The sequence below is a fragment of the Panthera leo genome (assembly GCF_018350215.1).
Source record: "Panthera leo isolate Ple1 chromosome E1 unlocalized genomic scaffold, P.leo_Ple1_pat1.1 chrE1_random_Un_scaffold_65, whole genome shotgun sequence".
NCBI classification, from domain to species: domain Eukaryota; kingdom Metazoa; phylum Chordata; class Mammalia; order Carnivora; family Felidae; genus Panthera; species Panthera leo.
The window spans coordinates 60,484-86,949 of NW_024962229.1; the positions used below are offsets into that span (position 1 = coordinate 60,484).

At 43.3% G+C, this 26,466-nt stretch overlaps 1 protein-coding gene across 1 annotated transcript in view; it reads left to right on the top strand.

Annotated features, from left to right (window-relative positions):
* Positions 1 to 8,379, top strand: part of LOC122212794 (integrin beta-3) — a 29,770-nt gene extending 21,391 nt beyond the window's left edge. Inside the window, exons 13-14 of the mRNA XM_042926758.1 lie at positions 5,131 to 5,297; positions 6,630 to 8,379. Coding sequence (XP_042782692.1) covers positions 5,131 to 5,297; positions 6,630 to 6,695 — 233 coding nt within the window. The 3' untranslated portion in view covers positions 6,696 to 8,379. The remainder of the gene's footprint in view (positions 1 to 5,130; positions 5,298 to 6,629) is intronic.
* The last annotated feature ends 18,087 nt before the right edge of the window (positions 8,380 to 26,466 follow it).

Genomic DNA, 26,466 nt, shown 5'->3' on the forward strand with positions numbered 1-26,466 from the left:
GTCATACACAGACCAACCACAGGTTTGTCGCCATCCAGTGTAGTAGATTAGCTCTCTTCCCCTTACCACCCCCGTCTCCTTCCTTTCTCTTACACAACAGACGAAGCGATGAATCACTACAAAATATTTTCGAGTACTTATTGTATATCAGCCAGTAGACTAGGTGCTGGGAATATAACAATAAATCAAGCAGATGTGGCACTCACAGGCCAGGGGGAGAGGGACATGTAAATTGATAGTGATACTGCTGAGGGACAAGGGCTGTGCCAAGGCGGGGGGTAGACAGGAGCTTCTATGAGTGAAGGAACAATGTCTGAAGGCAGAGACTAAGTCAGTTGGTTGCTCGTCAGTTGATTCCTACAGCTGTAGAAATTTCTTCAAATCCTCCTTCAGACCAGGGTCCAGCAAACACTTTCTGTTCAGGGCCAGGGGTTAAATATTTTAGGCTTTGGCGGCACCTGGGCGGCTCAGTTGGTTAGGTGTGTGACTCCTGATTTCAGCTCAGGTCATGATCTCATGGTTCATCGGTTTGAGCCCCACATTGTGCTCCGCACTGACAGTGTGGAGCCTGCTTGGGATTCTCTCTCTCTCTCTCTCTCTCTCTCTCTCTCTGCCCCTCACCCACTCGTGCTTTCTCTCTCTCAAAATAAATATTTTAGGCTTTGTGGGCCTTGTGGTCTCTGCCATGACTACTCTGCCATTGTAACAGGAAGGCAGCCATAGTCTATATTTAATGCACAAGCCTAAGTATATTTAGAAAGACAGGTGGCAAGCCACATTGGGCTCCCAGACAATAGCTTGCTGGCCCCTGCTTTAGGAAAGTGGGTCTCAAACTTTTCTATGTTCCCCTTGCTAAAAAATCGAGAGTCCTGAGCCCCATGCTGCTTCCATGAGCCTCTATGTTCTTTTTATTTGATTTTTTATTACATTTTTAAATGTTTATTCATTTTTTGAGAGAAAGATGGAGCACGAGTCGAGAGAAAGATGGGAGGGGCAGAGGGAGAGGGAGACACAGAATCCGAAGCAGGCTCCAGGCTCTGAGCCCAACGCAGGGCTCGAACCCATGAACTGTGAGATCATGACCTGAGCCAAAGTCAGACACTTAACCGACTGAGCCACCCAGGTGTCCCCAGCCTCTGTGTTCTTGAATAGTGCTCCTGGCAGTTGTGAGACGCCCCAATATTTGAGTGCCTCTGCTTTGGACACATCACTTCCCCTAGTGAGCCTTCTCAGACCTCCTCCATCATCCTTTCTTCTGATTCGGTTGGGTGCTCCTGTTTGAGTCCCAGAGCAGCTGTGTTTCCCTTAGATGGGCCTTCATTCCACCATTAACTTGCTTCTTTAATCACCCATCTCCCTCAGTAGATCACGTGCCCCACGAACACACGAACCATCTGTCTTATCTATCGTTATATCTCCATACTTGGCTCAGTCATCTACAGAGAAGATACTTAGTAAACGGGTTTTGAATGAGTTACTAGGACTGATTATTCGAGTTGACAGGCAGGCTTGCATACATGTTGATAACCTGCTCGGAGAACTTTGGCTGCTTGGAGAAGGAAGCGGGTGACAGTGGAAAGAAGCTCTACTACATCCGGGTCAGCCAGGGTGTTGCTGGCTGCATGGGTACCGGAGAGCATGGCGCCCCCTACCGTGATATTGTTCACCTGCCTTTCCCAGGGCTCTCACCCTTCAGAAGGGAGAAGGAAGGTAAAGGAAAGGGTATGACCTTAATTTTATTTAGCGACTCAAGGGAAAGCTGACATGGGAAGGGGAGAGGGCAGAGTCTGGGTATGTATCTGTGGGGGAGCACATGTGGATTATTTGGCCATGACCCCTCACACTTTCCCGCCCACCTGTGTTAACACGTTTCATGGATTTTTCCACACCCGCCCTATTTGCACCTTTGTGCTTTCTCATTTTTGAAGGGCAGTACGTTCTTGCTTTGGGGTTTAACGTTACTTCATCTCTGCTATAACAATCCTTGCAGGTGCTTCTGCTGTAACACCAAAATCTTTTGGCTTGATATTCTTAGATGGAATCCACTACTTGGAATTATGGGGCAGAAAGATGGTGATAACCTGAGCTGGTACAAATAACCCCCCAGGGTGGGGGGTGGAGTAGCTTTTCCGATGTAGATTCCATCCTCCACATGAGGAGATGGGACCCCAGACCCATATTCCCTATCTTGTTGCCCTGGAATTCTGAATTTGACCTCTCTTCTCACCTACCGCCCCCAACTATTTTCAGGGGTTCTGGCTTTGTGCAGAATGTGTCATCTGAGGTCCCAGAGCATAGGAGGGGATTATTCTCATTCTCTTCCCCAACTCATGCCTTTGCGGATGGTCTCCCTGAAGGGCTGGGCCACTGCAAGGCAGTAGAGACAGCACTGCCAAAGGGCTTGGCCTTGACTGGGTGGTGTTCAGCCTACTATGTGGAGTGGGCTCCGCTGAGCTGGGTCCTTATCACTCCCAGATAGAGTTGCCTCGTCGAATACAATATGTCCCATTCAACATTTAGTACCTACTTAGGCTGAAAAATTATTGTTTATCTGAAATTCAAGTTTAACTGGATTTCCTGTGCTTTTGTCAAACCTGCCAGCCCTGCCCAGTCTTTCCTGACCTTGGGTCTCCACGATGGGTCCTCATCACCGTGGCTGAGAGAGCTCTCTAGAGACTAGCTGATCTCATCATCTTCTTCCGGGAATCCTGCCATCTACTCCTTTCAGGACAAATGCTTAATAGATGTTTTTGCCTGAAGACCTCTTGACATTCTACTTGTCCTGCCCATACTGACATGCAGAATTGAAGAGATTTCACTCTGAGGTTTGAGGGTCAGCCCTCTCTTCCCAAGAATTCATAATTGTTGTTCCCGGAAGAGCTGGTGCCCTTCACTCCTGGGAACTCAGACACTGGAACCTCACAGCCTCTCTCCAGATGCTCCTTTAATTATAGACAGGTTATAATTTGGTAGCTTGGGAAATAGCCAGCTTGGGTCTGCATCGGTGGTTGTTTTTGGGTCATGTGTGGTGAGCATAGGGTGTATGTTTAGAGAAGAAGGTGGGAGACAGTGTGGAAAGTAGGCATGACCACCTCTCCAGACCCATCAATACCCGTATATTCAAACACCTAATTACATAACACCTGAGAAGTTACTGGAGTGAGGTCACCCATCAGACACCTGTGGTTTATGGGAAGCAGAGCTCTGCAGAGCACAGTCAGCTTGGTCTTCAGAGGGGTGATGCACCTCTGTCTGTGTTGGTTGTTGACTAGGGTTGAACAGGAAGTCGGCTTTCAATAGGGTTAGGATTAAAGATGACGAAATATTTTGGGAAGGAACCCAAAATATTGTCTGGGTTGGCAGGCTTCCTGGTCTCTGTGCTAACAAGGACATTAGGTTCCCAGCCCTCAGAGATGTACATATCCAAACCAGAGAAACAAATACAAATGCCTAAGGAGCTAGGTAAATAAATTAGTGAAAACAGGTGTAACAAGAACACGAGTAATAATGGTAGCTGATAGTTATTGAGCACTGAGTCTGTGCTAGGCAGTGTTCTGAGTTCTTTAAATATATTTAACTTATTTGTTTATTTTTACAGGTTTCTTTTTTTTTAAATATTTATTTTGTGGGAGAGAGAGAGAGAGAGAGAGAGAGAGAGAGAGAGAGAGGGAATGCACGAGTTGGGGAGAGGGGCAGAGAGAGAGGGAGAGAGAATCCCAAGCAGGCTTCATGATCAGCATGGAGCCCGATGCCTGGGTGGCTCAGTTGGTTAGGCGTCCTACTTCAGCTCAGCTCACGACCTTGCAGTTCGTGGGTTCAAGCCCCTATTGGGCTCTGTGCTGACAGCTCAGAGCCTGGATCCTGCTTCAAATTCTGTGTCTCCCTCTCTCTCTGCTCCTCCCCCACTCATGCGCACTCTCTCTCTCTCTCTCTAAAAAAGAAATAATCCTTAAAAAAATAAATAAGTTGGGGTGCCTGGGTGGCGCAGTGGGTGTTCGACTTCAGCTCAGGTCATGATCTCACAGTTCGTGAGATCGAGCCCCGCGTTGGGCTCTGTGCTGGCAGCTCGGAGTCCGGAGCCTGCTTCGGATTCTGTGTCTCCCTGTCTCTCTGCCCCTCCCCCATACATGCTCTGTCTCTCTCAAAAATAAATAAACGTTAAAAACAATTTTTAAAAGTATATATTTAACTTAACTATGCTTCATAAGTTTTGGAATTCAGTGCTATTACTTTCTCCATTTTAAACATGGAGAGATAGGAAACAGACACCCAGAAAGGTTAAATAGTTTATCAAAGGTCACATAGCAAAGTAAGTTGTCAGCCAGGATTCGAACCCTGGCGGTCTAGCTCCAGAACCCACAGTAGCACAGCCTCCATGACAAGTTAACATGTTGCCTCTGTTTAGTGGAGAAAAGAGGGTGGTGACAAGTCTGGCAAACTAGAAAATGTGTCCCATCTAAAGGGGACAGCAGCTACTCACATCTAACCAGAGCTGCCCTGTGGGTGCAGTGTTTCCAGACCTTTTTATTTATGTTTAAAAAATTTTTTTTCACTTTTATTTATTTTTGAGAAACAGAGTGAGACAAAGCGTGAGCAGGGGAGGGGCAGAGAGAGAAGGAGACACAGAATCTGAAGCAGGCTCCAGCCTCTGAGCAAGCAGTCAGCACAGAGCCTGATGCGGGGCTCGAACCCACAAAGTGTGAGATCATGACCTGAGCCGAAGTCAGACGCTCAACCGACTGAGCCACCCAGGCGCCTCTATTTATTCATGTTTTTAAAGGGAAGAAGAAGAATCTGAAGTTTTAGGGGGATAATCTCCTGATTATTCCATGCTGCCAACAAAATAAAAATTTAGTCAAGCTTTTGTTTTAAATCCAGTAGAGTTAACATAAAATCAACTTTTTAATAAACACTTGAGTAGGTTAGATTCTACCGGGGGTGACCTGCTTATGACCTCTAATTTAAACTACTCAGGACAGATTATTGCTGTCTTAAATATTGGTGCTCCCCCCCCCTTTAAAAATTTTGATTTATTTTGTAAGCCCTGTTTCCCTCAGAGAGATTTCTAGTAATTTCTTACTTGGTCAGGTTGCCTTTACAACGTCCCTGCTCTGTGCTCTCTCCTGACAGAGTGTCCCAAGGGTCCTGACATCCTGGTGGTCCTACTCTCAGTGATGGGGGCCATTTTGCTCATCGGCCTTGCTACTCTGCTCATCTGGAAGCTCCTCATCACCATCCATGACCGGAAGGAGTTTGCTAAATTTGAGGAAGAGCGAGCCAGAGCAAAATGGGACACAGTAAGAGTCGGGGCTGGGCATTTTCTTAAGTCATTGGTTTGAGAGCCTCAACTGGAAATAGTAGGTACTTAGGGGAGCCAGGTTCAGCCAGCACCATAATTTCCCAGTTAGTCTCTGTTGTGGAAATTGGGAGATGGTCCTGTTGTCTTTATTATTCCTGAAAACCACCTGAGTCTCTCACTGCCACACAGTGACCATAGGTCCCATAGGTGAGAACTGACTGAGTACAGGTAGGGCCCAGCTCTGCTCTGGACACTGACATAATCAAAAGGAAACATATTCTCTAATTGAGGAAGACAGGACAAATGATGGGGGGTGGGGAACGTTATTATTGCCAGTTTGTAGATAAGAAAACTGAGCACAGAGACGTTCAACAGCTTGCCCAATTGTGGGAGAGAATCAAGTTATGATAGAAATGACTCTTTGGGCCAGCCTCTTAAAACATATCCTCTCTGCAATTTATTCTGATTGCATTCAATCAAGCATCTATTGAGAACTTTCTATATACTTAATTTTGCTCTGTTCTCCTTTGGCTCATCTTCCACATTCTGACTTTTTTTTCTGGACCTTCCAAAATGGCTGTTTGAGTCCATGAATGTCAAGCGGGAGGCTGAAAGTTTGTTCTCATTTGATGGTCACCTCAGGCCTTGGTACTCAAGGGTCCCAAGAAACTTGAGATGTTTCTGTTCGTACAGTGTAGAAATCTGGAATCTCAGCGGCACATGAGAATGTGTTGTATTTCTTGAAATGGGACTCCTAAAGACGGCCAGATCTTATGGGATTTATCACTTTTTGTTAGAAAATAATTTGGGCAACCCAGTGAGGGTCTTATTTTTTCCTGCTAACATGACAGTGGGTAGCGCTTGGAAGGATGAGATGAGAACAAATTAAAATTATTTTGAGTGAAAGCTATCCTCTCTGTTTCAGCTACCACCTGCTACATTTCTCGTCTCTGCCCGCATCCGCCAGCATAGTCACAACAAAAGAAAAAAAAATTGGAGAAGGGCAAAAGAGAGAGTTCAGGAGAGAAGCAGGAAATAGATACTGGCTACAAGTGGTACTGAGGTGTTTGGGGATCACCAAAAAGTAATGGGTTGAATTCAACCCCTTCGAAACAGCAGCACAATGGCATTCCACTTTCTCTCTCCTCTTATTTCCTACCCACTCCCATCTCAGGAGCGAATATGGGGTTACAATGAGCATTAAGCGATTCATGGATGGTGTAGCCCGGAGAAAGGTGTCTTGGGTAAACTCTTCAGGCGAAATGTAATCATTGAGGGCAGGGAAGAATTGAGGAATTCACTGTAAGACACATTTCTGTTCTCTCCGCAGGCCAACAACCCACTGTATAAAGAGGCCACATCCACCTTCACCAACATCACCTACCGGGGCACTTAATGACAAGCAGTCATCCTCAGTTCACTGTCAGGCTGTCCCAGAATTGTGGACACATCTGCTGTCATGTTTACAGGGAACGAAATCCGTGGGGCAGGATCGGGGGCTGGGAGTGGGGTGGGTTACAAGAATGTCAGTATGTGGAGGTGTGGGTCTCTGTGCGTGTGTGCGCGTGAGTGTGCTGCATGTGGGGGAGTGTGTAATTTAAAACTTGAGGTGTGTCCAGACACGTGGAGCTCCTCAGCCTTTGTCCGCAGAATGCCTCCTTCAGGGATCCTTCCTGCTTAACCTTAGGGTGACCCACGTAGCTGAGCAGGTACTGTTCATTACCTCACTGAGAAGCCAGCTTTCCTTTTCCGGCCATTTCTCCCGAAGAGAAGGGCAGGGCTGAGCCTCTCGTTCCAGAGGAAGGGGCCTTGACTCTGCCTTGAGTTGACGGTTCTTGGGTCCGACGCTCAGCAGCTCTGATAGCAAATGCTGGGCTCCGCAGCCTTGTCGTGTCATCTGGACTTTGATCTCCTTTGCCTTCCCTCAGGCTGACGGAGAAATCAGAAGCAAGAGCAGCCATCGGAGTTGCCTATGTCTTTTGCTGTCCCCTCAATCCAGTATGGTTCTCTCACAAGGGGAGCCCTTGCCAGCAATTCTGTTGGGAGTGAGGATGGGAAGGCCACTCAGGGGTCATGCATGGCCTGGATGAATGTGCCAGAGTCCCCCAGTTCATAATCATCACCCTTCACATTTGTCTCCTTGGCACCCCACCCTAGAAGTTCGATTGGAGGACGCGTGTTACCCTTAGACCAGCATCACCTCTTTACCTGCTACGTCTACACTCTCACTGCTGTAGACATTTGCTACATACTGGGAATTTCTTTCATGACCGGACGCTTTTCCTCCCAGGGAGAGTGCTGTGATGAGAGCCAGAGATCTGGCCCCACCCTTCAGGCCCTCTGCCCCTTGTCCAAGGCACCCCCCCGCCCCTACACCCAATCTGGTGCTTCTGTGTGCTACATCCATCCATGGGGCTGATTGCACTTATCTACCTCTTGGCTGTCTTGTGAAGGAATCATTCCCATGGGTCTCTGAGTCTGCTGGGCATATGTGCCACATTTAGAATGATGGGCCAGTTGTATCAGCGTGTGTGGCCTATTCTCCTACGGGCTGGGCAACCTCATTTTAACTCAGTCTTTAATCTGAGAGGCCACAAGTGCAATTTTATTTTATTTTTCTCATTGGGTCACCTGAAACCATGATGAGGCTTGCTTAATCTAAAGGAACATGTACAGAAACACATTTGCATTATATTTTGTAGTTTTATTTGAGGAGGAAGGAGCATATTTAAAAACAAACAAACAACCCCACATAGACTTGGGATGGATACAGACCCTCCCACTTGGCATCATTCATAGGGAGTTGCTGCCCATTTGCTGGATCTGTAGGGGCTCTCTCATCCTGGGAGCCTGTGGGGATGGCCCCACGGGCATGCTGGGCCATTCTGAGCAGGAGGGGTACAAGTGGTTCTTTTCTCCTAGCAGTTGCTTCCTTGGTGTTCACATTGGTCTAAACATTAACAACCACCCTCACCCCCCATTCATCAAGAAAAAGGAAAGAGCTATAGACAGTGGTCTGACGATCAGAAAATGTAAGTCCTGGCCTCATTGTTGCAGCTGAGGAAGTTTTACCCTTAATTAAGGCAAGCCTCTCTTCCTTCCCTTCGGGGCTCAGTTTTCTAGTTTGAAAAATGATAGTTTGGACCAGCCAGTCTGGAAGGTGTCTTTCAATATTGATAATCTGAGATGCTGGGATTTACTGTGGCATCAGACATACAGTCAAGATTCCATGAGATGTTGATACTACTTTTTTTGTTAAGTTGGGAGATCTGAGAGACCAGCTTTTGCAAGAGCAGATGTCATTCCACATCACCTTTCTCAATGAAAAAGCCTCATTCTGTCCTCTCTTAGAGCCCCTTCTCCAATGTTTGTTAGCAGTCACATTTCCTAATGTAGCACTTAAGCTCCACTTAGTTTATTATTCCTTAGCTCACTTTGCACACGTTTGCATCCACATATAAGGGAGAGGAATCCATTAAGAAGTAGCTGAAATGTGTATTCTGTATTCGTGTGTTAACACTGAGAATAAGCCTTGGAATTAGGAGTAGGGCAAATGACTGAGCCTTGTCTCACCCATGGATTACTCTTTACTGAAAGGGATGGTAGTACAGTAGAGGGGTAAATGGGGGAGGGGAGGGTCGATAATGAATCCAAGAAGTTTAGAACCTAACTATACCCTTTGGCTACTGAGACAAGAGTCCATTAAAGCAGTAGTTGGACCTTTTCTTTAGATAAGATGGTTTATATGAAGACACTATATCAAAGGAGGAAGAACATATATTTAAAGGATGAAAAAATCAGTAGGACTCTTTGAGCTTCTGGAAAGAGACTCCTAGGCTTTAAAAAGGCGCCGGGTGGTTCAGTTAGGTGTTTGACTTTGGCTGAGGTCATGAACTCACATTTCGTGAGTTCCAGCCCCACATCAGTCTCTGTGCTGACAGCTCAGAGCCTGGAGCCTGCTTCGGATTCTGTGTCTCCCTCTCTCTCTGTTCCTTCTCTGTTCACGCTCTCTCAAAAATAAATAAAGATTAAAAAAAAAAAAAAGACCAATACTCTTTGTATGCGGGGAGAACCTGTAGCTGCGTTCGCAAGACAGCAAATGGCAGTCAGTTTGGGCATCACGTAGGGTGAACATCTAAATAGTATTTTGGTATCAGCACAGCCCAAAGAAGTTATTTATTTGTGCTCAGCTCATCTGGAGAGAATTTATGTTCAGTCTCAGGGTGTGTGGATAGTAATGGGAAGCTTGGGATGCTCCTGACAAGTTGTCACATAACGAATCCCTTCTTTCTCTCTCAGATATTCCTAGACCATCCATGATTTCAAGATCCCTCTCTTTGTTAGGTATTCCTGGTTGAAATGACTTAAGTGCCTTCCTGACTTCCTAACCACCCCCTCTGTTTGAATTGTGCAACAGTAAATTAAATGTGCTTTCCAAAAAGAATTGACCTAAGGCTGCCCAGTTCTTCCTGTGTTGTTATTTCTGTTTTCTTTGGGTGAAAAGAGTAAATGTCATCGCCTCAAAAATGATTATTTTAGAACAAGCCTGTTTCCAAATGTAACCAAATGATGACCACCACGGGGACTGAAGTTTACTCCAGAACCCAGAGCGTTTCTTTAGACTTTCATAATGTTTTCAAACTGAGTAGGTTATTGCTGTTCTAAGAGTTGGAGTTTTTTGTCTTTTAATTGGGGATTTTTTAGGAACTTGTGCAATCTCAATAGAACAGACTGTCAGTTTGGCCTAGGTTTTGTTTGCAGGAGGCATAAATCAGTACAATAAAGGCTTGATGGCAGATTATTGACAGGATCATTTAAATGCCCAGCTTTAGGGGGAAAAATGCCCAACTTTTATTTAAGGAATTGGGTCTCAAAATGTGGTTTGAGGACCAGCAGCCTCCATATCACCTGGGAAGTTGTTAGGAATAAAAATGCACAGGCCACGCCCCAGGGCTACTAACTCAGAAAATCTGAGATGGGGCCGGGCCCGGTGTTCTGTGTCAGCAAAGCCCTCCCTGTGATTCTGCTGCTTACTCAAGTTTGAGAACCACTGACTTAAGAAGTCACTTACCTGTCCTTCTGGCTTACTAAGTTTGCAGTTAAATCATCTCAGTTACTAAAAGATTATGAATACAGCTTGGCGGGTATATTAAGAGAACCAAATATCTACCCACACAAAATGAAAATCCACTTTTGATCCATTTTCCCAATTAAGTGATCAGAGGCTTCTGGTTCCCTCACAGCCACAAATTCCCATGAAAAACTAAAAGAAGTACTAGATCAAAATCACAGGGAAAGAAACCCAACTAACAGGATACTTGGCAGGCATCTAAGAAAACCTTTAATTCACAGGAGATGGGATGAATATCGAAATTATTAGCATTATCACTTTATAGGGTAAGACTCTAGAATTTGCAACTTCACTTTTTGCTATTTAAAATGTATTGAGCATTGACAGTGTGGGGTTGAAGTACTTTATGGCACACTCATCATCTTTGCCTTTGGGTCTTCCATTCCTTAAATAACGTGCATTTTTAAAAAACATGACGGTGCATGACGTCATAAAAGGATTATGTGAACACACACTGAGACCTTTTATGGTGAAATTTTGTAGGTACACTGTGTTTTATTTACTTCATGGTAACTGATGACTACATATCTGGGTAAAATGGAGGACTTTATGTGAAAATGAAATGAAAAGCTATATATCAAATCATATTTGTAATCCCCTAACTCTTGGCCTGTGTAGTCTGAACTCTATAGTGACAGCCATGTAATGACCACTGGGATCAATTACAAGCAAGTTGCCTTGGAATTATAGTGCAACTATAATTTTCATTTTTCACACTGATGTAAGGAAACAGTAACATATGCTGTGCAAGAAAACCATTTAATGCTTGTTGAAAAATAATTTCTATTTGGTTTTGTAACATATTTCTTGAAATATCTATTTCTGATAGTTTGTAGTTTGACTAAAGCACACAGGCAGTTTTAAATGCTTGTGATTGGGGTTATCTATATTGTTAAATTTTAAGGGGCGCCTGGATGGCCCAGTCGGTTAAGTGTCCGACTCGGTTTTGGCTTAGGTCATGATCTCACAGTTTGTGAGTTTGAGCCCCACATTGGGCTCTGTGCTGATGGTGCAGAGCCTGCTTGGGATTCTCTCTCTCTCCCTCTCTCTGCCCCTCCCCCACTTGCTCTGTCTCTTTCACAAAAATAAACTTAAAAATTTTTTTTAAAAATCCACTTAATGAGACTATCCAAGAATAGTTAGCATGTGAAAAGAAAATTATAGGTCAGTTAACATGATTGTGTTCCTTGCGATTGCTGCCATAGTGCTGTCTCTCTAAACTTTTGCACAGAGAAGACATTTTCCATCAGCTGTGTATTTTCTGACAATACACGGGAGAATGCTCACAGAATAGAAGCATTTAGAAAGCAACATTTAGGAGATTTAACAGCCTTCAGGCAAAATCTCCACAGTAAATTCTTTATCAGTGTCCCTGAAAAGAGCTTTGTAAGAAAAAAAAATTTCGCAATTCATTGTGGGTTGTTTTTTTTTTTTTTTCTATTAGTTGGGTTTTCCTGTGACTCATACAATTGGCATGATTTCTTTGGAGAGATCACAGTGCTGGGTGTGTAAATATCATTCGGTGGCCAATGAAGAGATTGGTTAGGAAAAATGTTAATGGATCTATGCTCAACTTTGCTTCTCCTGACCCTTATAATCCCCCATTGTGACAGAGGTTGCTAATTGTGCCCCCATATGTGTTTTCCTCTTCTCACATAGTCAGAACTCCTAATTTCCCGTTGGACACATGGCTGCCTGGAATAGATACTATGTCTCCAAGCTTCTCCTAGGCTGCCCTGTCCATCTTGTAGACAGATGTGAATGGAAGAGGTTCATACCACTTCCATCGCGTGCCATTTAAGAAGGGAGCATGCCTCCCCTCTCCCCTTCCTCCTTCAGGTAGGCCGACTGTAGAGACAATAGCTAGAACTTAAGCAGACCTCACGGAACAGGATGGGACCTGAGGGATTGTGGTAGTTATCTATTGCTGCATAATAAATTACCCCACGATTTAGCAGCTTAAAACCACAAACGCGATCTTGCAGTTTTTGCGGCATGTTAGCTGGCTTCTCCCAAAGTGCGGAAGCCAAGAGAGAGCCAGGAGGAAGCTGCAATATCTCTTGTGACGTAGTTTTGTACGTGTCACGTCAGCATTTCCACCATACTCTATTCGTTGTTAAGCAGCCCGCTACAACTAGTCCACATGCAAGAAGCGTGGACCAGATGCCACTTTTTTTTTTTAAATTGTTTTAAATGTTTACGCTTTGAGAGAGAGAGAGAGACAGAGACAGAGTATGAGTGGGGAAGGGGCAGAAAGAGAGAGAGGGAGACACAGAATCTGAAGCAGGCTCCAGGCTCTGAGCTGTCAGCACAGAGCCTGACGCGGGGCTAGAACTCATGAACCTAGATGCCACTTCTTGAAGGTATGAGCGCCCTGGTAGATAAAATTGTTGCCCCTGCCCATCCCCCTCTCCCAAAGGCACCCATGTTCTAATCCCCAGAACCAGCGGATATGTTACCTGGCATGGAATGAAGAATTTTGCTGATGTAATTAAGGGCAGAAACAGGGAAATTTCATGGATTATGTGGATAGCCTTAATACAATCATAAGGGGGTCAGAGTGAGAATAGGAAATGTAATGATGGAAACAGGTCAGTGTGAGGTTGCCACGAGTCAAGGGATGCAGAAGCCTCTAGAAGCGGGAAAAGGGAAGGAGTAGATTTTCCTTTAGAGCCTCCAGAAATGCAGCCTTTGTAAGGCCAATTTTGGACTTCTGACCTCCAGAAATGTAATACATTGTTGTTGAAGTTTGTGGTAAGTTGTTACAGTAACAAGAAACTAATACACCAAAGAACTTGTGGACATAGTTCAAAACTGCCACAGTCCACCCTCTGGTCACTACTTATTCCTAGTTCCCTCACTTGCAACAAGTGCTCCCCCTTCCCAAGGACCCCGGGTCTTATCTCATTATAGCATTCACTCAAAGTCCAGAGTCTTGTCCTCTAAATAGGTCCTGGGGCAGAGGAGTCTTCTTGGATATAGTTCCTTACATTTGGCTACTTGAGTATAGTGCCTCTTAATCTGAAGTCCTGTGAACTAAAGGAAAAAGCTATAATGCTCTCTTCCTGCAACAACCAATTAAAATGGCAGGACAGATAGGGTAACTGTTATAGACATTCCAGTTTCAAGGGGCAGAAAACAGGTTTGCAGAAGCCCCCAGTCCATAGCAGTTCTGAAAGTCACTTGGGTATAGGCTGGCAGTTCCATATGAAAGGCCTGGGAATAATTCTCCATGGATTTTCATTCTATCTTCTAGGCTTTTGGTTTTACCCTTTAAGCCATCTTTATTCCATTAAAGGTAGCATATATTTACATGGAAATAGTTTTCTCAGCCTGCTTCCTGCTTATAGAGCTTGAGGGTCCAAAGACCTCTTTCCTTTTCATGCTCTGACTCCTTCAGCCCAAGCTGGCAGTGTTTCTGACAATTACAATACTCTTTTAAAAAAATTATGAATCTCCTGCAAATCTTAATTGGGTTTCAGTCCCATAAAATAAAAGCCCTACCCATAAATATCTTTGAGCTAAATCTTTTGCTACCTCGGGCTTCTGCAGAAGGACAAAAGCCTTAAGCTTCTTAGAAGCCATATTATTTGAATGAGAGGATCCAAGAAGCATAACCTTAAAATCTTTTGAGAGTCTTTTTTGCCTGTGATATCTCCCTTAAGCCACCACTGGAAAAAATGCCAGTGGAGCAGTAAAATAGAAGACTGTGTCCTTGCAACTATGGTTAGCAATATTCACCCTTGAGTGACCATCTCTGAACCTCTTGAATGTGAGAAATAAAATTCTATCTTGCTTAGGCCACTGTTATTTAGGGATTTTCTGTTAGGTGAAAGAATCTAATCCTAACTACTATACTCTTGGTGCTATTTGGTGAGCGTCTCTGAAACTGACTAATACAGTAACTAACTCATCAATAGACTCAGTACTAACAAACTACAAGTGCTCAAGATTGTGAAGCGTCCACAATCTGGTGATCAGACAGACTGAAACCATTATAATCCTTACACGTTAGAAGTTGATGTCTTATGAATAGATGGAAAATGGGCTCAGCTCATTAATAGAGGTGGACTGTAAACAGTGTGTGTGGGTAGGTGGGGAAGTAGGGAATGGAGGGTGGGGTGTTTACAAAAATAAAAGACATGGTCTCAGCACTCATTACTTACAGACTGTTTAGGGAGATAAAACACATACATGTTAAAATACTAAAGAATACTAAAAATACTAAAGAATACTAAAGAATGCCTACACAACAGGATTTGAGATATAAATGGGCACAAGTATCTCTGAAGTAATTAAATGTTTTAACATTTTTTGAGCACTGCATAAACATTTTTGAATTATCACAATTCTGAACGAATGAGAAAACTGAGGCTTAGAGAGCTTAGTTTGCCCCACTGCATACAGTAAATAATTAGGATAATTGACTCAATAATTGAATTTGCATAGATCCAGCTCTAAAGCCCACGCTGCTCACCACAATGTTAACAACGGAGAGCTCAGGTTGGCTCAATCAATGTGAATTTTACCTTTTTGAAAATTTACCTTTACACCTCAAATCATGAGCTTTAGAGGGAAAATATTTGCAAAACGCTCTCCGCTTGACAGAACATTACGACTCTAGTGTAGCAAAAACCTTAAAAATGATTAATTTCACTGTCTTGGATTCGTACAACGTTTTAGCGACATAATATTTGGGGCAAGCCGTGAAAAATCGCTTTGTTGTCTTTTACCAGTAACATTTCATCTGCAGCACGCACACACACAAGAAATTGATCTTCGAAGAAACACAAAGCATCTCTTGCCAAAGAGAGCGTTAGTCCTCTGAAGGGCAGCCTGGAACAGATTTCAGCAAAGTGTCGGGACAAAGAGCTCTGCGCTGTTGTCCGGTACAGAGCGGTAGAAACCAAGAAGGATGGAATGTTTTCGAAGGCAGGGCGGGAAGTATTCAAAGGATGGATACAGGATAATCCTGAAAAGATGTCAGACTGGGGCGGGACACTGCACCAGGGAACGAAGACAGCTGCAGGAAGGGTAGGGAGTGCGGGATGGACGGCGAAATCCAGGTGCCGGGAGGACAGCGCGCGGGGAGGAGCTCGCGTCTGGGCCGCCGAGCGGGGCCAGGTGAGGTCGCAGGCCCTTGTGAGGTGGGGTGGAGCCGCGGGGCCGCAGCGCCGTCCAGTCGGCGCGGAGGCGGCGGCGAGCTCAGCCGCTCCCGGCTGCCCCGGAGCCCCTGCGCGGTGGCGGAGGCGGTGGCGGTGGCCGTGCCCTGGGTCCCGCGCTCTTCCAGCGCGGGCCTCTCAGTGGGCGGAGCGTCGGCCTCGGTCAGGTGACCTGGGGGCGGGGCTTCGTCGCGTGGGAGCCCGGGAAGGCGGCGCAGCGAGAGCGCCGGGCCACGCGGGGGGCTGAGCGGCCTGCAGCTAGGACCTTCGGATCCCGTTGGGCTAGGGCCTCGGCCCGTGAGGCGGGAGGACGGGGACACCCTTGGGAGCCCCCCCCCCCCCCCGGGGGGACACAGGTGGAGAGGCAAGACTTGCCGAGGAGCGTGCCACCCGGTGCGAGGGACAAAGTAGAACAATTACGGAGATGGACGAAGGTTCCAGAAGGGGCAGCGATGTGACTGGGCGGGCCGGGCACTAAAGGGGCAGACGCGGCTGGATCCCGTGGTGCCTCGGAAATGGTGGTGGTTCTAGAAGGGTGGAGGTCATGGTGGCTGGGACGCTTCCCTGCTTCTTGAGCAAACCCTCAGACCTCTAGTAGAGCACTTGTTTTCATCTGGTGAGTGGTTTAACGTGTTCACAGGTCTACTCACTTTCTTCGCCAGAAGGCTAAACGAGCAGGGCCTGTTGGAATGTTCCACAGCACAGGTTCTTCCATGAAGTGGAAGTTCAGTCAGTATTGTTAAAGGTGGTAGTTGGGGGTGGTGCCGGTCATGTGTGAACGTTAAGGGCAACAGGTGCGGTGAAGAGGTGTCTGCAGTTGCTGTTAATGGACGTTTGCGGTCATCGCTGCAAGGGAAGTGAGGGAGGAAGTGAGGGGCGGTTTGGAAGGGAACCCAAATGGAAAGAGTAGAAAGTACTTTGCAGAAGTGGTGGGTGATGGGAGGGAAGCAGATGTGGAGGTGGTGGTAACTCAGCAAGTGAGAAAGTGCAGTTGTGAAAGCGCAGTGCAAACATCAGAGCGCTAAAAACAAAATAAAGTTAGATTCTCCATATTTCTGCCTAGCTGTGCCTCTGGGTTTACTAAGCAGCAGTGTAAATTTAGTGAAAGTATCCCTGGATTTGGGAGTCAGGGACCTGAATTTTGCTACTATTTTGTGTACGTTGTGTGAGCAAATCACAATCTTTCTGTGTATCAGCTTCCTTATATATAACTAAGGTATTGGACCAGAAAGATTTCTTTTTTTTTAAATGTTTATTTTTGAGAGAGAGAGTACAAGTGCGGCAGGGGCAGAGAGAGAGGAAGACACAGAATCTGCAGCAGCCCCCAGACTCTGAATTGTCAGCACAGAGCCCGATGTGGGGCTCGAAACCCCCCGCCCCGTAAGATCATGAGCTGAGCTGAAGTCAGAAGCTTAACCCACTGAGCCACTCAGGCACCCCTGACCAGAAAGATTTCTGAAATCATCCTAGCTCTGTTGTGGATTCTATGATTTCATGTAACAATAAGCACTCCTCCCCGACTTCATTTACGGCTTTTAAAGTTTGTTTATTTAAATTTCAATATAGTTAACATAAAGTGTTAGTTTTAGGTGTACAATATTCAGCAATTGTATACATTACTTAGTGCTCATCATAAGTGTACTCTTAATCCCTTCAGCTATTTGACCCATTCTCCACCCACCTCCCCTCTTGTAACCATTAGTTTATTTTCTATAGTTAAGAGTGTTTCTTGGTTTGTCCCTTTTTTTCCCTTTGTTTCATAACATATGAGTGAAATCTTGTGGTATTTGTCTTTTCTGACACATTTCACTTAGCATTATACTGTCTGGCTCCATCCGTGCTGTTGCAAATGGCAAGATTATTCATTCTTTTTTATGGCTGAGTAATATTCCAGTGTGTGTGCTTGTGTGTGTGTGTATATGTATACCACCTCTTTATCCATTCATCTATCAATGGATAGATGGGCTGCTAACACTTGAGCTGCTTCCAAAATTCGGCTATTGTAGATAATGCTGCAGTAAACATAGGGGTGCATATAGTTTTTAAAAAAATTTAATGTTTATTTTTGAGAGACAGAGACTGAGCACAAGCAGGGGAGGGGCAGAGAGAAAGGGAGACACAGAATCTGAAGCAGGCTCCAGGGTCTGAGCTGTCAGTACAGAGACCAATCAATGTGGAGCTTGAACCCACAAACCACGAGACCATGACCTGAACCAAATTGGTTGCTTAACTGACTGAGCCGCCCAGGTACCCCCATATATCTTTTTGAATTACTGTTTTTGTATTCTTTCGGTAAATATCCAATCGTCTGATACTGGATCATATAGTAATTCTATTTTTAACTTCTTAAGGAACCTCCATACTGTTTTCCATCGTGGCTGCGCCAACTTGCATTCCCACCAACAGTGCACAATGATTCCTTTTTCTCTATATCCTCACTAACATTTGTTTCTTGTGTTTTTGAATTTAGCCATTCTGACAGGTGTGATGTGATAGCTCATTGTGCTTTTGATCTGTATTTCCCTGATGATGAGTGATGTTGAGCATCTTTTCATGTGTCTGTTGGCCATCTGTATGTCTTCCTCCCCTAATTTTAATGTATGTATTAAATTATAAAATTTTGAAAATTCTATACTCTGCCAAGGAATGGAAAACCCTTTAATAATAATATGATAGCTTGATCTACATGGGGACTGAATCAGTCATGATACTTTAAAAAATACTTGTGATGTATCAGACGGTTTTGAATTTCCTTCTTTTTGGGAGTTTTTGATGAATCAGATAGTGACCACCAAGATGTAAGGGAAAATGAGGAAAGACTGTGTATCTGGGAATGTGGTGGGCAGAACATACGTATGGCTGGTGGTGGTGGTTTTCTCTCTCGCTCTCCTAGTACTACCGGGACTAGAGGGTGAGTAGATGACCCCTTCTTGATTCTCATAGGTGCTTCCAGACATTTCTTCGTTCCATTTTCAAAATGCTCAGTTTTGCATCTCGCGTTATCAGATTATACCACCCACTGCCACTCCTTGTTGCTTTAGTTAAGTTTCAGCTCCTGGCTTTCTGCTGCTCTAACTGTACTCCTGTCATGATTCTTGTGACTTTAGCATTCATGTAGATGATCCTTCCAGTACTCTGATCTCTCAGTTCCTGTCTTCCTACAATTATTTAACCTTTCCTCAGTCACTTGTTCCCTTTTTCGTATTCTCAGTATGAAAAATTAATTCTCAATTAATTTATTAATTATTGCTAATTTCTTACTGTGCCTTATTTGGAAATTAAACTTTATTGTAGGCATTTGTGTTTAGGTAAAAACAATATATACTGGGTTTGGTACTCTGTAGTTTGAGGCTTCCATCGGGGGTCTGTGAACAGGTCTCCATGCATAAGGTGGGGGAATACTGTGTGTGCCATTCTCCAACCATCACATTCCTGTCTTTCAGGCTCACTCTGACTCTAATAATCCTTGGACCCCACCAGGATCTTCAGTCTACCTTTTTTTTTTTTTTTTTTAGATGGTCACTCACCGTCTCTCATACTTATTTCCCACCCACCTACTCCGTTTGTTACATGGTCGATAATTAAAACCATTCCCTTGCATTTCCCCCCAGTTTCCTTATCACATTTTCAGTTCATTTTACTTTCTTGGCTAAATCATAATCTTAGATTAAATCTAGATCTCTGCATTGAACACAGCTAGAGAAAAAAACCACAACCATGCTTCCTGGTTTCACTTTAAATTCACTGTCCTTTCCTCAAGGGACCCTTGAGGCTGCCCAACAACTTTATCAGGTACCCCTGGGCTATTAATTCTCCCATTCTCCTAGATGACTGTTCTATAACAATACCTTTGTCCTCAAACCTCTAGCATCTTCTCTCACATCCTTGTTCTCAGTTGAGTATGCTGCTTCCTGCTTCACTAAGAAAACTAAAGCAATCGAGAGCAGCTGGCTGGCTCAGTCAGTAAAGCATATGAGTCTTGATTGCAGGGTTGTGGAGCCTACTTAAAAGCATATATATATATATATATATATATATATATATATATATGAAATAATAAAAGCTTATCTATATATCAAATAATAAAAGAGAACTCAGCAATCAGATGATTTCCATCTTAAAATAAAAGTTTATATATATAATATAGATATTAAATAATAAAAGAAAACTCACAGCAATCAGATGATTTTCACAAGCCTCTACAACCACATCTACTTACTTGGTCTTCATGTAATTAAGCCCAATTACTCTGTCATGTCTCCTATCATTGTAAGTATATTCTCAGCTAAGGACAGACCCTGCCCTTGTGCCCTAAATCTCATCTCCTTTATCCTACTTGAGAATATTGTTTCAGTAATTCTCCCCTCCAGTGTGATCAATTTTTGCTTCTCTACTAGATTATTCTAATCAGCATATGAACATGCCTTTATTTTCCCCCATCTTCAACCCTCGTAACCCCTTTGCCCCTGAGCTGCTACCTCATTTCTTTTCCCCTTTAAAGCATACTCTTTGAAAGAGTCCTCTCTTCTGTTTGTCTCTGTTTTCTCTCCTCCGTTCTCTCTTGAACTCACTCCAAGGACATTATTTCCTTACCATACTACCCAAATGGCTCCTCTTAGGGTCGTTGGTGTCCTCCATGTTGGAAAACCTAATCAGCCATTCAGTACTCCTCTCACTTCACCTGTTGGCAGCATTTGTCACAGCTGATTACTCATTCTTCTTTTTTTTGAAATTTATTTTGAGAGAGAGAGAGAGAGAGAGCGCGGGCAGGGTAGGGGCAGAGAGAGAGGGAAAGAGAGAATCCCAAGCAGGCTCTGCACTGTCAGTGCAGAGCCTGATGAGGGGCTGGACCTCATGAACCTTGAGATCATGACCTGAGCTGAAATCAAGAGTCAGACCCTTAACCAACTGAGCCACCCAGGCAATTACTCATTCTTCTTTTGGAGTACTTTTTTCCACTTGGCTTTTAGGAATCTAGCCCCAGCTGATTTTCCTCTTTGTGACGACTAGAGTGATCCTTTCAGAAAGGACTTTACATCATGTCATCTCCCTTCTCAAAACGCTCTCATGGCTTCCCATCTCAGAGCACAAACCAAAGTTTTTACAATGATTTAAGGGCCCTCTATTTCTGCCCCCCTTCCTTGACCCCTCTGATTCCCACTTCTTTCACTTTGCTTTTTCTGCTTCAGCTTTATGGGCTTTCCCACTGTTCCTTGAACAATGAAGCTGCTTCTTACTTCTGAGCCTAGGTACTTGCTTTTCTCTGGCTGAAGTGCTGTCCCCTAAGATATTCATTGGCTTCCTACTTTCATTCCTTCAGATCTGTATGCACAAGTCTCCCTCTCAGTAAGGTCTTTCTTGGCTACCCTATCTGTTCCCTGCTTCTCTTCCTTAACATCGTACTTCACTTTTTTCCCTACTTTACATTTTTTTCCCCTTTAGTACTTATCACAGATAACATACTCCTTGACTAGGATGTAAGCTCCATGAGGAGCCGAATAAATAAACAGGATTTATTTTTTCCTGTTTTTTCACTGCTATATCCCTGTTGTCTCTGTTTTCAGCCTGGAGGAGAGCTTAGTACATAGTAAGCATGCAGTATATATGTGTTGAATTCATGGATGGAGAGACGAACGGATAGATTGGACAAGAGAAATACAAGTTCATTTCTCTTGGTTTGTCCTTGCAAGTTCATATATGTATCATAGGATTGAAAGACTCGAGACATCTTTTGTCAGATTTATGGGGAAGGGACTTCCTGTACTATTTTTTCTCTTAGCTTGGAGAGGGTTATGTAGTATTTGATTCATCCAGCAGATTAAAACCAGTCAACTTTTTGATAGGTCAAAAAATTATGAAACAATTCCTCCTTTCATGGTTTTTTTAAATAAAGCTTACAGTGCTTAATTAGGTACTTTGATAACTTAAGAAGCTGTTGGTGAGTAAGCGCCATAAGGAAGGCATGCCTTCTTTCCTTTCCTTTCCTTTCCTTTCCTTTCCTTTCTTTCTTCCCTCCTCCCTCTCTTCCCCCTCCTTTCTTTCTTTCCTTCCTTTGTTTTTTTTTTTTTTAATTTTTTTTTTATTTTTTAATATATGAAATTTACTGTCAAATTGGTTTCCATACAACACCCAGTGCTCATCCCAAAAGGTGCCCTCCTCAATACCCATCACCCACCCTGCCCTCCCTCCCACCCCCCATCAACCCTCAGTTTGTTCTCAGTTTTTAACAGTCTCTTATGCTTTGGCTCTCTCCCACTCTAGCCTCTTTTTTTTTTTTTTTTTTCCTTCCCCTCCCCCATGGGTTTCTGTTATGTTTCTCAGGATCCACATAAGAGTGAAACCATATGGTATCTGTCTTTCTCTGTATGGCTTATTTCACTTAGCATCACACTCTCCAGTTCCATCCATGTTGCTACAAAAGGCCATATTTCATTTTTTCTCATTGCCACGTAGTATTCCATTGTGTATATAAACCACAATTTCTTTATCCATTCATCAGTTGATGGACATTTAGGCTCTTTCCATAATTCGGCTATTGTTGAGAGTGCCGCTATAAACATTGGGGTACAGGTGCCCCTATGCATCAGTACTCCTGTATCCCTTGGGTAAATTCCTAGCAGTGCTATTGCTGGGTCATAGGGTAGGTCTATTTTTAATTTTCTGAGGAACCTCCACACTGCTTTCCAGAGCGGCTGCACCAATTTGCATTCCCACCAACAGTGCAAGAGGGTTCCTGTTTCTCCACATCCTCTCCAGCATCTATAGTCTCCTGATTTCTTCATTTTGGCCACTCTGACTGGCGTGAGGTGATATCTGAGTGTGGTTTTGATTTGTATTTCCCTGATAAGGAGCGACGTTGAACATCTTTTCATGTGCCTGTTGGCCATCCGGATGTCTTCTTTAGAAAAGTGTCTATTCATGTTTTCTGCCCATTTCTTCACTGGGTTATTTGTTTTTCGGGTGTGGAGTTTGATGAGCTCTTTATAGATTTTGGATACTAGCCCTTTGTCCGTTGTGTCATTTGCAAATATCTTTTCCCATTCCGTTGGTTGCCTTTTAGTTTTGTTGGTTGTTTCCTTTGCTGTGCAGAAGCTTTTTATCTTCATAAGGTCCCAGTAATTCACTTTTGCTTTTAATTCCCTTGCCTTTGGGGATGTGCCGAGTAAGAGATTGCTACGGCTGAGGTCAGAGAGGTCTTTTCCTGCTTTCTCCTCTAAGGTTTTGATGGTTTCCTGTCTCACATTCAGGTCCTTTATCCATTTTGAGTTTATTTTTGTGAATGGTGTGAGAAAGTGGTCTAGTTTCAACCTTCTGCATGTTGCTGTCCAGTTCTCCCAGCACCATTTGTTAAAGAGACTGTCTTTTTTCCATTGGATGTTCTTTCCTGCTTTGTCAAAGATGAGTTGGCCATACGTTTGTGGGTCTAGTTCTGGGGTTTCTATTCTATTCCATTGGTCTATGTGTCTGTTTTTATGCCAATACCATGCTGACTTGATGATGACAGCTTTGTAGTAGAGGCTAAAGTCTGGGATTGTGATGCCTCCTGCTTTGGTCTTCTTCTTCAAAATTACTTTGGCTATTCGGGGCCTTTTGTGGTTCCATATGAATTTTAGGATTGCTTGTTCTAGTTTCGAGAAGAATGCTGGTGCAATTTTGATTGGGATTGCATTGAATGTGTAGATAGCTTTGGGTAGTATTGACATTTTGACAATATTTATTCTTCCAATCCATGAGCAGGGAATGTCTTTCCATTTCTTTATATCTTCTTCAATTACCTGCATAAGCTTTCTATAGTTTTCAGCATACAGATCTTTTACATCTTTGGTTAGATTTATTCCTAGGTATTTTATGCTTCTTGGTGCAATTGTGAATGGGATCAGTTTCTTCATTTGTCTTTCTGTTGCTTCATTGTTAGTGTATAAGAATGCAACTGATTTCTGCACATTGATTTTGTATCCTGCAACTTTGCTGAATTCATGTATCAGTTCTAGCAGACTTTTGGTGGAGTCTATCGGATTTTCCATGTATAATATCATGTCATCTGCAAAAAGCGAAAGCTTGACTTCATCTTTGCCAATTTTGATGCCTTTGATTTCCTTTTGTTGTCTGATTGCTGATGCTAGAACTTCCAGCACTATGTTAAACAAGAGCGGTGACAGTGGGCATCCCTGTCGTGTTCCTGATCTCAGGGAAAAAGCTCTCAGTTTTTCCCCGTTGAGGATGATGTTAGCTGTGGGCTTTTCATAAATGGCCTTTATGATCTTTAAGTATGTTTGTTCCTTCTATCCCGATTTTCTCAAGGGTTTTTATTAAGAAAGGGTGCTGGATTTTGTCAAAGGCCTTTTCTGCATCGATTGACAGGATCATATGGTTCTTCTCTTTTTTTTGTTAATGTGATGTATCACGTTGATCGATTTGCGAATGTTGAACCAGCCCTGCATCCCAGGAATGAATCCCACTTGATCATGGTGAATAATTCTTTTTATATGCTGTTGAATTCGATTTGCTAGTATCTTATTAAGAATTTTTGCATCCATATTCATCAGGGATATTGGCCTGTAGTTCTCTTTTTTTACTGGGTCTCTGTCTGGTTTAGGAATCAAAGTAATACTGGCTTCATAGAATGAGTCTGGAAGTTTTCCTTCCCTTTCTATTTCTTGGAATAGCTTGAGAAGGATAGGTATTATCTCTGCTTTAAACGTCTGGTAGAACTCCCCTGGGAAGCCATCTGGTCCTGGACTCTTATTTGTTGGGAGATTTTTGATAACCGATTCAATTTCTTCGCTGGTTATGGGTCTGTTCAAGCTTTCTATTTCCTCCTGATTGAGTTTTGGAAGAGTGTGGGTGTTTAGAAATTTGTCCATTTCTTCCAGGTTGTCCAATTTGCTGGCATATAATTTTTCATAGTATTCCCTGATAATTGTTTGTATCTCTGAGGGATTGGTTGTAATCATTCCATTTTCATTCATGATTTTATCTATTTGGGTCATCTCCCTTTTCTTTTTGAGAAGCCTGGCTAGAGGTTTGTCAATTTTGTTTATTTTTTCAAAAAACCAACTCTTGGTTTCGTTGATCTGCTCTACAGTTTTTTTAGATTCTATATTGTTTATTTCTGCTCTGATCTTTATTATTTCTCTTCTTCTGCTGGGTTCAGGCTGCCTTTGCTGTTCTGCTTCTATTTCCTTTAGGTGTGCTGTTAGATTTTGTATTTGGGATTTTTCTTGTTTCTTGAGATAGGCCTGGATTGCAACGTATTTTCCTCTCAGGACTGCCTTCGCTGCATCCCAAAGCGTTTGGATTGTTGTATTTTCATTTTCGTTTGTTTCCATGTATATTTTAATTTCTTCTCTAATTGCCTGGTTGACCCACTCATTCGTTAGTAGGGTGTTCTTTAACCTCCATGCTTTTGGAGGTTTTCCAGACTTTTTCCTGTGGTTGATTTCAAGCTTCATAGCATTGTGGTCTGAAAGTATGCATGGTATAATTTCAATTCTTGTAAACTTATGAAGGGCTGTTTTGTGACCCAGTATATGATCTATCTTGGAGAATGTTCCATGTGCACTCGAGAAGAAAGTATATTCTGTTGCTTTGGGATGCAGAGTTCTAAATATATCTGTCAAGTCCATCTGATCCAATGTATCATTCAGGGCCCTTGTTTCTTTATTGACTGTGTGTCTAGATGATCTATCCATTTCTGTAAGTGGGGTGTTAAAGTCCCCTGCAATGACCACATTCTTATCAATAAGGTTGCTTATGTTTATGAGTAATTGTTTTATATATCTGGGGGCTCGGGTATTTGGCGCATAGACATTTATAATAGTTAGCTCTTCCTGGTGGATAGACCCTGTGATTATTATATAATGCCCTTCTTCATCTCTTGTTACAGCCTTTAATTTACAGTCTAGTTTGTCTGATATAAGTATGGCTACTCCAGCTTTCTTTTGGCTTCCAGGAGCATGATAAATAGTTCTCCATCCCCTCACTCTCAATCTAAAGGTGTCCTCAGATCTAAAATGAGTCTCTTGTAGACAGCAAATAGATGGGTCTTGCTTTTTTATCCATTCTGATACCCTATGTCTTTTAGTTGGCGCATTTAATCCATTTACATTCAGTGTTATTATAGAAAGATATGGGTTTAGAGTCATTGTGATGTCTGTATGTTTTATGCTTGTAGTGATGTCTCTGGTACTTTGTCTCACAGGATCCCCCTTAGGATCTCTTGTAGGGCTGGTTTCGTGGTGACAAATTCCTTCAGTTTTTGTTTGTTTGGGAAGACCTTTATCTCTCCTTCTATTCTAAATGACAGACTTGCTGGATAAAGGATTCTCGGCTGCATATTTTTTCTGTTTAGCACACTGTAGATATCGTGCCAAGCCTTTCTGGCCTGCCAAGTTTCAAAGGAGAGATCAGTCACGAGTCTTATAGGTCTCCCTTTATATGTGAGGGCACGTTTATCCCTTGCTGCTTTCAGAATTTTCTCTTTATCCTTGTATTTTGCCAGTTTCACTATGATATGTCGTGCAGAAGATCGATTCAAGTTACGTCTGAAGGGAGTTCTCTGTGCCTCTTGGATTTCAATGCCTTTTTCCTTCCCCAGTTCAGGGAAGTTCTCAGCTATAATTTGTTCAAGTACCCCTTCAGCACCTTTCCCTCTCTCTTCCTCCTCTGGGATACCAATTATGCGTATATTATTTTTTTTTTAGTGTATCACTTAGTTCTCTAATTTTCCCCTCATACTCCTGGATTTTTTTATCTCTCTTTCTTTCAGCTTCCTCTTTCTCCATAACTTTATCTTCTAGTTCACCTATTCTCTCCTCTGCCTCTTCAAGCCGAGCCATCGTGGTTTCCATTTTGTTTTGCATTTCGTTTAAAGC